Consider the following 13,455-nt stretch of genomic DNA (forward strand, 5'->3'; position numbering starts at 1 on the left):
TACTCATTGATGCCACACAAATATCACTTCAGAAACCGAAGTGCATTTTTAGCAATTCTCAATTTTTCTATATTATAAAAGCAGACATATACATATGCCATATACATGGACACCCGCTCTGCCTCCTATTCATTTACATCCAGATGTCAGGCACACAAATACCTCACTGCAGAAACAAACATCTGTCCCACTTGGAATCAAACATTTCCTCAAAGTTTATATAGATGCACAAAAAAAGCACTACATATTTTAGTGCAGGGCTCAAGTATTACCACATGTACAGATATTACATTTCACAACTTAAATTCTGGTTGAGCCGGATTTGAAATAAAGAAACAGTGGAGTAGAAACCTTGCAGACTTTATTATTATCATTAACAAACTGTCCAATTTTTCATCTGTACAACAACAACAAAAGAAAAAAGTGGACAAAAAAAAACAAACAAAACCCAAACCAATCAGGAGCTCAATGGATTCAAACAAACAAACAAACAAGAGAGTTTTACAAAAAGATCTTTATCGTTACAACACAGACCGCACAGCTTCCCGCTCCTTCACACGGTCAAATACGCCACACGTCACCACCCTCTGTGCAACAGGCCGTCTGGGATGTCCTGTACAGCGGGACGGCGGTTAGGCACACTTTGATTTAAAAACGAACAAAAAAAAAAATCTGATGGAAAAAAGGCATTTCAATGAAGCAGAACGTCTCATTTACAAGCAGGGAGGGCAGCGCTCACCACGCCAAGCTTCAACAGTTAGAAGGGGAACGGTACACGTAGTTTACAGTAAGTTATTGTCACTCAGTATCATACACATGTACACGTGATCAGCTCACGCAGGGAGAGGAGAGGCCTTTGATTTAGTGTTTGCTCACACGTGTTTATATGAGACTGAACGCAGGCTGAGCGTCGCAAACACGCCCTCCGAGCAATCCGTCCTCCTCTACAGAACCACAGACTATATATGTCTGTGTATATGCTTTTTCAGAGCCAGAAGTGACCGTATCTGGACGAGAGGGGAGAGTTGTAAACTGTGTGAGTGTGCATACCCTGCCAGTTAGTGTTAACGGTAACATCTGTAACACTTTCACCACCAGGGGGCAGAACTCTTCCAGGGGGTGTACTGAAATGTTTCTGCCTTCCCTTAAGAGACTAAGAACATACTCTTAATCTCTTGCCTTGTTGCACCATCTTGTAGTAAAAACTGGTATGCACCTGGCGATATCTCATGTTTTGTTTAATGCTGTTGAGACAACTTTACAGTAACAGAGTAATTAGTGGCAAGTAACAAGCGAAAAAATAAAGACAATACCATGATTACTAAAGCAGAGACTTGTTGGATGGTTTGTTAAAAGAATTACCTGCACATCAAAGTCATATTCATTATCATCATAAAAGGAGAAGACACCCGAAACACGTTCCAGAGCTCAGTGATTCCAATTAGTTGCCAGTGTCGGCACACCCTCAAAGCACCCTCACGCCTAACTTTAAGTCTTCCCAAAGTCGGACCAGGTGAGCTACGAATGAATTTACCCAGTTTAACTTCTGTTGAACTGATGGATGTTCATGTTAAAATTAAAAAATAAAAAATAAAAAATTTCTAATGTTTCTAATAACGAGGCCAGTGTATGTACAATAACTGGAAAGCTCAGGCTTCAGGCTGCTCTACATCCTGGATCTGTATGATGAGAGAGAGAAGAAGAGAGAAGATATCCTTAATATGGTCATCTCAGGCACACAAGCCTCACCCCATCTGCTGCTCAGACCTCTTGCTTAGGAGGAACAGTCAACCAGTAGGAAGCAAATAAAGATTATTTGGAACCAGGAATCATGCAAAGTGACTCTGGTCAAGCCCAAGAATAAAAACACGGAGCTGGAAGCATGCAGCATTTCAAAATCCGCACTGTCCCACGTGAAAATCCACTAGCTCCTCGAGGAGTTCGACACCTTTGCTGCCTCCCCCCGCCCTGCCTCTCCTCTCCCTCCTCCCACCCCCACTGCAGGAAGAAGGGAGTCTCGCTGGAGAAAAGGCAACCAGAGAACATTCAAATCATAGATGGAAAAAAAAAATAGTAAACAAATAAATAAGGCTATGACAAAACAACATATATATATATTTATAGATATAAAAAAAAAAAAAAAAAAAAAGAACGAAAAATGTGCAATGATTCCAGTATCATCTTTACACAAAAATGTTCACATCTCTATAGTAATCTAGAATTGTTTCTTTTTTGTCTTTATTTTTTTCCTGCATTGCTTCTCAGCTTTTTCGTACCAACCAGCACAAAACCGACAGCCACTCTGCGCGGCGATGGGCAGCAATCAAAACGTCTGGTTTCCACCCCAGTCTGAGCAGAGTCTGATGTTTTAAAAAACAATCCCACCCAAGATGGCAATGATGGGAGCGGCAGGTGGACACACATGGTGCATTTATGACACAGGCTGTGCTGTGGGAAAATAAGACACCGGATTGATGAGGTTTCTCCATCTGGAGAAAACAAACTAAAAAAAAAAACCACACAAAAAAACCAAAAAAAAAAAAAAACCCAAGTAAAATAACCACAAGTGATTCCGGTTGTAGCGAGTTGGCCAAAGTGTGTGAGGTGTAACTCTGTGTCCCCACCCTCGCCTCTTTATCTGTGGCTCGGTCGAGGGCTGGCTGGCACCGCCCACTTGGCAGTCCCTTGGCGATAAAATCTAATATGAATCAGCACAAAAAAAGGAGGAAGAAAAAAAAGTATAATAAACTCCAAAAACCTGTTCAGGCAGGAGAAAAAGAATCTGGCGGCATAAAGACAGTTTGGATCTCACACACACCCTCACAGCAACACACACTCGCGCTCACACACACACACACATCCTTCACAGCAACACACACTCTTATCAATAAAATACTGGAGTCATTAAACTGCTCTATTACACATGAGCATTTGCCCACCCTGCATTCTACACATTTACACCTACGCATTTCATTTTTTCCTACCACCTTGACTTCTAACCGTTGACCTCCGACCCCACATCCTTACCAATTCCCCTCCATATCCTTGCCCCTTAAACCAACAGCAAAAAGAGAAAGAGTTAAAAAAACAAACAAAAAAAACCCCTCCAGATATATCAGATAAGAATGTGTGAAAATCTCTGAATGACAGCTAGGATTGTGGGTAATGTCATTCCCATGTAGATGCCCCCAGCTGTGAGAGAGGGTGAAAAAGCTTGCAGGAGGAAAGTAAAGACGATGCGGCGGACTTTCAGGAGCATCGGGGGTTAAATGGCGAGGAGGTCTTTTTCAGTTGCGGTCGTTAATTATGTCCTGACCCCAGAGGGGGTGGGGCGGAGTCTACCTGTCCTTGAGCTCCTGAGTGACTCGCTTGGTGAACCTGCCGCAGAACAGCCCCATCATGAAGAGCAGCGCCACACCGGCACAGATCACGGTCAGGATGTAGTTCTTGGACGGCGATGTCATCACCTGCATGGCCAAGTCGCCAAGTCCCTCAGCAGGCGCCACCTGGTGGACGGCAGAGAGAAAGACAACGTTCGGTTTTTTACTTCAAATTAAAAGCCTGCATCATTTCAGAGGAAAAATAAAAGCAGCTTTAAACTTTTGTGCAAATTATTTATTCAAAAATATTTCAATAAAAAATAAAAATGTGTTCAATCGTCCAATTATGAAGTAAAAGCATGTTGAATTAAAGTAATCAATTTCAAAATAAAAGTCTCTTAAAACTGACTCGAAAAGGTCAAAGGCGACAACTTCAGGTTTAATCTTGGGTTTTCAGGTTAAACCTAAAGCTGGTTTTAACGACCTCTACCATGGCAACCTATGCTGCAGACGCAACTTACTCTGGAGCAGGTAATGTTGACGATAAGAGAGCAAGACATACAAAATCACCACCAGTCAGAGCTCTGGAAAAAGGCACTCCCACTCTTGGAAGATCCTGTGATAGATTAAGTGAAGCCAAATCATGTAACGCGATCCTGGTTATGCTGAACTTGATTGATAGCACCTGCAGACCTCCGCCCTCCTCAAATGTGTGCACGTGTGTCACAGGTGTTTCCCTGCTCGGTGCGTGTACCTTGGCAGCGTAGCTCCACATATCGATGCGATCTTGAAGTCTCTTCTTGCACTCGGGCTGCAGACGAATACGTTTGTCCTGCAGCGCTTCCATCAGGCACGACATTTCTGATGGGACACAAAACATCCATTAGATATAAATAAACTGAAAGACATACAGAAGTTAAAAAGCTTCTTGGACCTGTGAAAGATTTGGATGGGGATTATAGTTTGTGTGTGTTTTGCAGAGGAAGCAGTTTGTTTCTGCTACCTTTTCTCTGCATGATTAAAAGTAAATAAATAAATAAAATAACATTAATTTTGTTGACTTCTGCAATGCAAAGGTAGTCCTTTGTTTATTCTGACGACCTCCGGATAGCAGCCAGTCGTGGAAATAAAAACTGTGACATTTGTTTTTCATGTCTGAGTCACATGACTTCTGAGTGAGTTTGACTCACGGCGTCCTTTGCCGGGTGGGATGGCAGCACAGTGGTGTTTGATGTCCAGAGCGCAGGCCGTGTGAAGGACGGGGTCAACATAGATGTCCGCCTTACTCTCCTTCAGCATGTTCAACACCTCCTGCGGGGTCAGCGTGGGAGAGGAGGGAGAGGAGGAGGAGCATAAATGTGTTGTTAGAAAAGCTTCTAGAAAGAAAGGATCATGAGAGTTGATTCTGTAGTGCAATTCCTCCTTTTCTTAATAAAAGATTCATTTAAACATTGATGCCAGGAAATAGCCACAGTTACATCACTGTAACTCAAAGAGGTACGCTTCATTTCTATCATAAGAATAAGAGTTCAGAAATTAAAATGAAACCATAAAACAAACGAATACTTTGCGTCTATAGCTGGAAGCTGAAACTGAAATCCAAATGATGGTCTGTTTGTCTGAGTGGTCAGTGAAGGCAGCGGTGAGCTCGTTTTACCTTCTTACATCCTTCCTTCTTGAGCTTCAGCAAGTTGATTTTTAGACATTCCTCCACCTGTCCTGTCTGCTCCTGAGCTGCTGCCTCCTCTGTACACAGACTGGAGATCTGCAAACACACAATAATCAATAAAAAGCCATTAATGCTGTGAGAGCCCCTCTGAGCTCCTGCCTGCTCACTGTGAGTCGCATTCTGACTTCTCAGCAGCTCTTCAATAATCCATATTTTTAAACTGTGATGATATTTCTCTCTTAAATCTGTTGCCTCAGTCACGTTTCCAGTCATCGTTTGTTCAACATCTTCTGACAGAACGAAGCGTAGGAGCAGCACGTGTGCATGAAAGAGATTCATATTTTTACTCTGCGTTTAATTTGAGCACTTGTGTTTTTTTCATGAAAATATTTAACTGCTTTTTATCCCCAAGACTTGCATGCATGCTTTCAAATGTAAAGGTGCACAGGAAGGTCATATCCATGTTTCCCCCCTCTAAATGATCCAAAAGAACCCAGAAGCAGGTAGAACGTAAACTACCGCTGATATCTGTGCAGTAATTTATTACCAAGCAGCTGGCACCTCCTGCTGGAGACATGACTACACCCCAGTGAATGTCAGCTGATTCCAGCTTTTTATTCCTAAATATTTACCCAATAAAAATAATTATGACTTATGTGCTCGGGCATAAAATGAACACCTGAGTTAGGGTGGAGTGATGGGAAGAATAAACTGTGTGTGTGTGTGTGTGTCACAGTGAAAGTGGGGAGCAGCAAACCTCTTCTGCACACTGGATCTGCAGCTGAGGGTCAAGTCTGTAGTCCAACGCCGACTCCTGCAGGATGACCCGGATCTGATCCTCGCAGTCAGGAGACAAACGCTGCCACACACACAAAAATAAACTTTTACTCAACAAATAACTCCTTCGCCATCTACAGGCGGACTCACCAACACTTCTCATCTTATTGTGATTAATTAAAAGTTGTGTGTATAGAGAGCAACACTCCATAACTGGTGCTTCTTTTCTATTTTATGTAAATGAAGTCTGCTCTTATTGAGCTTGCAGATCGGGGGTTGCTCAAATTAAACATTTCTGAAGTTTCAAATAAATTATTCAGCAGCCAAAAGCTCAGAGTCTTTTGTCCTCTCTGTAATCCTAATGATCCCAGACAATGAGGGCATATCAGAAATAATGTCACAGGCATAGAGGTTGTTCAAACCTACTATTTACAATGGGCAACCAATAAGAAGAAAGCTGATTTTTAGGGGGAGGGACTTAAACAGCTAGTCTCAGTCAGAGGATGAACCGAGGAGCTGCACTAAAGCTGCTTTATTAGAATCAAAGAATAAAAGTACAGACCTGGAAATGAGCAGAATAACCCCCGACCCAACTATTCTTAGCTTGTAAGTGTATGATCAACACCTAACAGATGAAACAAATAAATTACAGGTTCATATTTGTTGAAATAAAATCAGTTTGAATGTTTTTGCTCAGTGAAGCAGCGTCCCTAGAGCCAGTAGAGAAACCTGTATGTGAGGTGTGAAACTAAACTAACACCGTGGTTTGGTAAAGTCAGCCGTGGCTCTCACCTGGTCAGCGTATTTAAGTTTGAGGCAGGAGATGACCTGACCCTCCAGCTCGGTTTCATCCTTGGCCTTTTTTAGGATGGAGTCACAGAACTTTGGGATGTCGGCTCTGCAGGCCTTCCTCAGCACCGGGTTCAGCCTGTAGTCTGGAAACAAACGCATAACAGATGAAAATCTGATCTCATGCTAACAAGCAACACTTCATCTGTTCTCTCAGCTCGGCTTATTTAGACTTGAGCTGCTTTATTCTAATTAATCTTTCCATTTTGTTTAGCTCTGTTTTATTGAATTACTCTACTGCATTTCATCTATAATGTTTTATTAGCTGTGTTTGACGTTTTCACTGTTATAACGCAGGAATTTTTGCTCCACTCTGTGTGCAGAGATGCACACAGCAAGACTGAGCAGAAAAGGAGACTCCAGAGAGACTGTAAAGACTCTCACAATGAGCTGAAACAAGACTGGTGCAAATAAATTAGGTCAAAGAAAATAATAATGGGTATCTGTTTTGGCTGTACTGTTTATTCTTTTACTAATAAATTGGAAATCTTTAAATTTAGATTCTTGAAGGTATAACTAAAAAAGAAAAACATGTAAATGACTGAGTCACAGTCTCCTCTTTGTCTCATGCTTGATCTCATAGCCTTGTTAAAGGAAACAGTGAGCCTGCATGCTGTGTGTGTGTGTGTGTGTGTGTGTGTGTGTGTGTGTGTGTGTGTGTGTGTGTGCACGCACACCTGTGTTCTGGGTGATCTGTCGCTTGGTTATCATCTGCTTGCATTTGGGATCCATCGTCTCGCTGTTCTTGTTCTGCTTCAAACACTGAAGAACGTTCTTCCCATCTGACTCTGTACAGAAGCGCTGAACACATCAAACAGCCCGTTACATTCGGCTCCATCACAATAACAAACATCAAACCCTCGTGGACACACAATTAAAGAAATGCCCACACCCCGAGGCCCATATTTAACCAAAAGAAACCCTCTGAGGGGCCACCGACACCAGAGGATAAGATAACGAGTCTGTGATGTTTCTGGTCATTTGATGAAAAACTGCTTTATTCTTCGTTAAATTACAAAACAGCACAGAGAAGATTGAGGATAAGCGTTCCCGATGGGCAGAGACAAACACCATCATAACCCAGAAACAAGATGGTGATAATGAAAAGACTTCAGCCAAGAGAATGTCTCAGATGATCCATCCATAACATGAGGTTAGCCATTAACACGCTGCTACATGGTCTGAATTACTCGCTAAGAAATATTCCTGATCCTAAGATTCATGTCCACAATTCAGAGTGAAGGAAACTGATCTTGTTTTTCTTTTCTTGCTTACTCTGATCATGTTCTTGCAGACTCTCATCAGCTGATAGTCAAGTTCAGAATCAACCATCTCCACCTCCTGCAGCTTGAAGACCTTCTGGTGGCATTGCGAACTCAGCTTACGCTTGTTCTCCTTCAGACACTCGATAACCTGCAGAGATGAACCCAATAAAGAAATAAATGAATAAATAAATTCTTTTTGTACAGTTCAGACCGTTTAAAATTTTTTCTTCAACTCCTTACATTCGTACTTTGAGTTTTACTGATTTCCCAACAAAGTTACAGGTAAAATCTACTGGCAGTAAAATTATTTTAGGTTTTAAAGGCTCTTTCTTCATTCGTTCAGTGTTAAGGAAACACTTTTGTCTGCACTGTGGCGGCGGTTAAAGTTTGGTTCTAATATGGTCCACAGAGTGTTTACAGGTTGTTTTTAATTATATTAGAAGAGCCACATATGGCAAAGATAATGTTCTGGGTTCAACTCAGGAGGATCCTTCCTACTTATTGTGTGTGTGTGTGTGTGTGTGTGTGTGTGTGTGTGTGTGTGTGTGTGTTGACCTGTGCATTCCCAAAGGCCACGTTCTGACACAGCCTGCCGATGTCGGTCTTGCAGGAGTCGTACAGCTCCGGTTCCAGGCGGATGTCCTCTGACTGCAGACATTTGAGGCAGATATAGAGAATTTAAAGGAAACAGACACAAAATAAAAACTTTAAAGACACGAAGGATCTCTGCTCGCTTTAACAAAGCACACCGGAAAAGAGAAAAAACACCAGATGCTCCAAGGAGGAACCTTAGACGATGCCGTTTGCTGCTACTTTTTACTCCAGGTTTGGAAAAGTGAATGGAACATAAACTAGATCCGCCCATCTCAGTTTACTTTATTTACATTTCAATACGCACCTACTGACATCAGGGTATCCAAGTGTTATTCCATCTTAATGTTTTGGCTTCTTAAGTCTTTGTGCTGCATGTTTTCTATCATTATATATTGCCGTTTTGTTTTCTTAACACTTTTTCCAAGCATTACTTTATTTCTTTTTAACTGCTTCTAAACCATTTTTGTTCTTTTTCTTGTGTCTTTGGGTTTGTCAGTCATGTGTGATGTGCTGTGAACTGCACAAAAAGGTGTTATAAAACTGCAGCTGCTGTTCCTGTGAGCTAGAATCATCTGCACATGCATCCTTATAAAAAAATATATTTTAACTGTTTCTACAAACACGAGTTAAATCTCTTTTATAAACTCACAGAAAACCAAACATACTTAGCCTAAAAATAAAGGTTCTAAAATCATTTTCTTTTAACATCATGTTGGGCTGTTTCATACATTTCTGGGCGGTATCTCGCTAACTAACAGCAAACCTGAGGACCTTACACTGCCCGACTGTAAGAGAGAGTCAAAGAACATACCATCTCCACCTCCTCCACCCGCAGCTGTTTACGACACTTGACAGACACTCGCTGCTCCTTGGCGTCCTGCAGGGTGTCGTTTCTCACTGTGGTGCTGAGGCAGATCACGACGTCCACCCTGACAACGACAGGAAGTCACAGAGGTTCACCCGACCAGTCGGATTCAGTATTAACAACACATGACGACAAGACGCAGTGCGAGTGAAACTTTGGCCATACTTCATATTAATCGCCACCTACTAGAGCAGCAGATGAGAAAAAAGTGAGGAAAAGCAGAAAGTGTCCAATTTAAAGTTTCCATTTGTTTAAAAAAGAAAAAAAATGAAGTAGAGAGATCTGTCTTAGAATAAACTGCAGAGAAGCTCGATTACGCAAACTACACCAAATACGTTTTTGGGGAAAACCACAGCTGGAGATGGACAGAGTGGAGTTTAGTGGCCAGCATGGATGTGAATTCGTCCGACCCAAAGCTTTCACACCAAGCAACAGCTACATGTTGTAGCCATGTTCTGTCACCAGGGGGCAGTGTCAACATATTTAGAACAACAGTTGGTAAAGTGGGCTTCAGCAGATTCAAAGTGAAACAGAGGTTTAAATAATTAGTTTTCCACTGCAGCTGCTGCCTGTACTTCTCTTAGTGCTTCTTTCATCTTTAAAGGTGCAGTCAGTCATTTTCTGAGTTTATAAAAAAAAAAAAAAAACAACCCCCAAACATTAATGTCTAATTACAAGTGTCCACATCCAACAATGTTAGATCCACTCCACAACTTCACTAACGCCGGCTGAGCTTACCCATAGAGGAGTTCAACATATCCTCAACAGTTCACCTCAGTATCGCTGTAATTTGCTCTTACTCATCGACCGATCTTACACACACTCGTTCTACAGCCTCCTCCAGAGTGAATAGACACCAGTTGATGTAAACAGCAAACTGGCATCTGACACTCACTACAGATGAATGGCAGCCAAAGCTATTTGTCCTGGAGCAGCCACCATAGCTAGACTGCACACTTCAGTCAGGAGGACTAAGATGACTGAATTCAGTTAGCTGCAATCTAGTGTTGTAATTCTTCCCCCTCGGTGAACTTCCAGTTGAAGCCCACTTTTTAACCTATATTGTATGTAGAAAAAAAAACTATGCAACAGACCCTAAAGTGGGTCTGCAAATCCAGCACTATGTTCAGATTAGCCTGTCTAAAACCCATCTTTCAATATTAACTGCAGACCCCTGCTGGCCTGCAGCATGCCTGCCTGGTGACAGAGGTGAGAAGGCCCAGTAAGCAGCAAACTGCTTGAGAGACCCTCAGTGATCTGAAGACTTAAACTGCAGGAAACCAGTAAAGATCCATCCACAGGTTCATGCTTGCAAACCTGAAAGGCTCTTTTTCCATCATCATAACTTGAGAGTTATGATTTTCACAGACATCAAATGGACACGAGTATCACCATAGCTAATTATGCAATACAGTTAAATGGCTCCAATGCATAGAATAAAGATCTGTGTGAATGTAGCATACAGTTTAAGGAGCTTTGAGTGGTCAACATCACTGCAAAAATATACATTTCCACCAACTGTAGTGTTATAATCTTAAGTTTCTACAACATTTACATTCTCAAACCCAGAAACAACAACTTAGAAGTGATCACAGAGCAGTGCTGGGTGTGGTTCTAAGGCTTGTGAATCCAGATAATTTCCTTTAAAAAAAATATCCTACATGTGAAACTGTCCTCAGTGTTTGGACTGCTGGATGGAAAAAGGCTGCTGGCAGCTCACAGTATAATTCAGCCATCGGTCACACTCTGAAACACAGAGAGCTGGAAACCTCAGCAGGGCTAACAGGACTGTGAGTATCTGACTGGACACCACTAACACAAACACCTAAAAACTGAGGGTATGTTTAAAAGAAAAAAACCCCAATAAGAGTAGATTCAGATTGTATGGTCACATATCCAATCAACTGTTGGAAATACTGGTGCTTTTTGTATTTGTGATATCTTCTATGGCTGATTTTGCTCAAGCCTGTATTTGTCTTACTTCTTCTTGATGTTGGGACACAGTTTGAGGACGTCTTCCTTGCAGGCTGTCTTGAACTTGTAGGAAAAACGGAAATCTTTAACCTGAATCTGTGGACAGGCAGAAGGGCAGTCAGAGCAGTTGGTTATTAATGAATTCAAGAAGCTGCAGAAATATTACAGCATTTCTAAACTGATAAGATTTTGCATAACAAAACATTAGGAGCTCATTCTTCTTCTACTCCTGCACCAACACATTTCCATCAGTCTGCTCACCAGCTGGAAGTGTGTCACTCCCACGGCACACTTCTCATTCATCTCCTTCTGGTGTTTGTTCTGAACCAAACACTGCATCAGATCACCAGAATCGATCTGGTTATCAGCCACCTCCTGCCAGGCGCACCGAGAGACAGAGAAGGAAGACTGAAATCAGCGACAACTTCCTCTGAAATATGTTGTAACTGACAAAAGTAATCAACATGCTGTATTTAGCAGAAGATGCTTTGAAAGAGCTGTGAAAAATGTGCTTCTCCTCTAAAGTGCCTTAATAATTTCCTGCACACTGCATAGATGCAAGATGGTTCAAGTGAGTTAAAAAATAAAAGTCACCGTCTTATTCATCTGATCAAAAATAACCTCTCAGTGTGACGAGAACTTGTTCATGAGCATTTGAGCAAAGTACAGCGAGCTCTTCGTGTGGAGCCAGCTTTGACCAAACACAGAAACTTTGAAATTTTGTTTGTGGTCAAGAACTTAGACCACACATGGGAAAACCCAGGTCAGGGACCATCTCAGTCCAGCCCCCAACATCCTAAAAACAAACAAATAACCCCTCAGAAGTCAAAGGTTGTAACTTCAGGGGGGCACAAAAGGAGAAGCACATATATATTAATAAACCAGACAACACTGTGGCAATAAATAAGAGGGCAGCTTTGGAAATGACTGTCTCACAACTGTGAAAAGATAAACCTACTGGAAGGAAAACATGAGCTGTGAAAGGCCGCGACTGCTGGTTTGCAGAGAATTTTCAAAATAAGAGCATGGGGACTGTCCACAAGGGAAAATTTGATTTTGCTGTTACAGATGAAAAAAAGAAGAAAAAATTTAATTTAACTAGACTGCAAAAAATATTCCTTGGCAGGCCTTCAGCTTTTTGTGCATCATGCTTCAATTCCATTGTTGAGTATATGGCCACTCTGACCTGCTAAGGAAAAACGTTATCCGTCGCAGCTTCTGTCACAGGAACAGGATCAGTTTGCTTGGAGGCTGTTGTAGAGTCTCAACCAAACTTAGTATATTCAACCAAAAACACAGAAAATGTCCAAAGAATTGAAGTTTGAAGATGTGCTCATCAGTTCATACTTACATGGCAGTGGGCCTGAATGACGGGATCACAAGCTCTCATCAGCAGCGCCTCAATCTGAATATCCTGCAGATGGAAACCACGAACTTAATAAAATGACTTCAGTCAGTTCAGGTTAACCTGCTTTTATCAGAGTGGGACAGCTCAAACTCACTATTTCAGTCCAAATGTCTGCGTACTGTACTGAGAAGTTAATTATCAGGTTGATGCCCCACCTGCTGTCTGCCAGTAATTCAGTGCAAATAATACAACTTTTCAGACAACTGGAAACTGGTTTGTAAACACCTATAAAAATGGGGCCAAGTGTTTTTTTTTTTTAAATCATCCTTAATCATCTTTAACTACATACAGCAAATTTATGCAAAACTCATTTCAAGCCCTTACTTCCTTTGATTTTAATACTTTTAATGCCTCAAAGGAACCTTGGAAACATCAGTTGTCTCATGTTTGTGCCTAATGTTTTGCACGTTGCACACTTTAAAGGAATTGCAGTGTACGGAGACAAGCTAACCTCTGACTCCAGCTCGGTCAGGTTTCCCACCACCTCCTTGCAGTCAGCAACCAGGTCGTCCAGGTGGTCCTGCAGGCACTCCAGCTCCTGCCCGGCCTCCGTTTTCTCGCTGCACCACTTTCCCAGGTCAGTCATGCAGCGCCTCTGCAGCTCAGGGTCCAGCTTCACATCCAGCGCCCTCTGGTGGAGAATCCTCTGCACCTCCACCTTGCAGTCCCGGGAGAGCTGCAGGAGGAGGAGGATGACGACATCGTCATTAAATTACCCACCAAAGTATCGGCTG

General features: G+C 42.0%; 1 protein-coding gene across 1 annotated transcript in view; it reads right to left on the bottom strand.

Moving 5' to 3' along the window:
- Positions 1 to 344: 344 nt before the first annotated feature.
- Positions 345 to 13,455, bottom strand: part of LOC134630377 (Golgi apparatus protein 1-like) — a 40,591-nt gene continuing 27,480 nt past the window's right edge. Inside the window, exons 12-26 of the mRNA XM_063477598.1 lie at positions 13,173 to 13,397; positions 12,665 to 12,727; positions 11,575 to 11,688; positions 11,321 to 11,409; positions 9,286 to 9,403; positions 8,436 to 8,528; positions 7,891 to 8,028; positions 7,293 to 7,416; positions 6,559 to 6,701; positions 5,747 to 5,848; positions 4,978 to 5,085; positions 4,511 to 4,631; positions 4,075 to 4,181; positions 3,343 to 3,506; positions 345 to 1,679 (exon numbers count right to left, since the gene is read on the bottom strand). Coding sequence (XP_063333668.1) covers positions 1,667 to 1,679; positions 3,343 to 3,506; positions 4,075 to 4,181; positions 4,511 to 4,631; positions 4,978 to 5,085; positions 5,747 to 5,848; positions 6,559 to 6,701; positions 7,293 to 7,416; positions 7,891 to 8,028; positions 8,436 to 8,528; positions 9,286 to 9,403; positions 11,321 to 11,409; positions 11,575 to 11,688; positions 12,665 to 12,727; positions 13,173 to 13,397 — 1,722 coding nt within the window. The 3' untranslated portion in view covers positions 345 to 1,666. The remainder of the gene's footprint in view (positions 1,680 to 3,342; positions 3,507 to 4,074; positions 4,182 to 4,510; positions 4,632 to 4,977; positions 5,086 to 5,746; positions 5,849 to 6,558; positions 6,702 to 7,292; positions 7,417 to 7,890; positions 8,029 to 8,435; positions 8,529 to 9,285; positions 9,404 to 11,320; positions 11,410 to 11,574; positions 11,689 to 12,664; positions 12,728 to 13,172; positions 13,398 to 13,455) is intronic.

The sequence above is a fragment of the Pelmatolapia mariae genome, linkage group LG7 (genome assembly GCF_036321145.2).
Source record: "Pelmatolapia mariae isolate MD_Pm_ZW linkage group LG7, Pm_UMD_F_2, whole genome shotgun sequence".
NCBI lineage: Eukaryota > Metazoa > Chordata > Actinopteri > Cichliformes > Cichlidae > Pelmatolapia > Pelmatolapia mariae.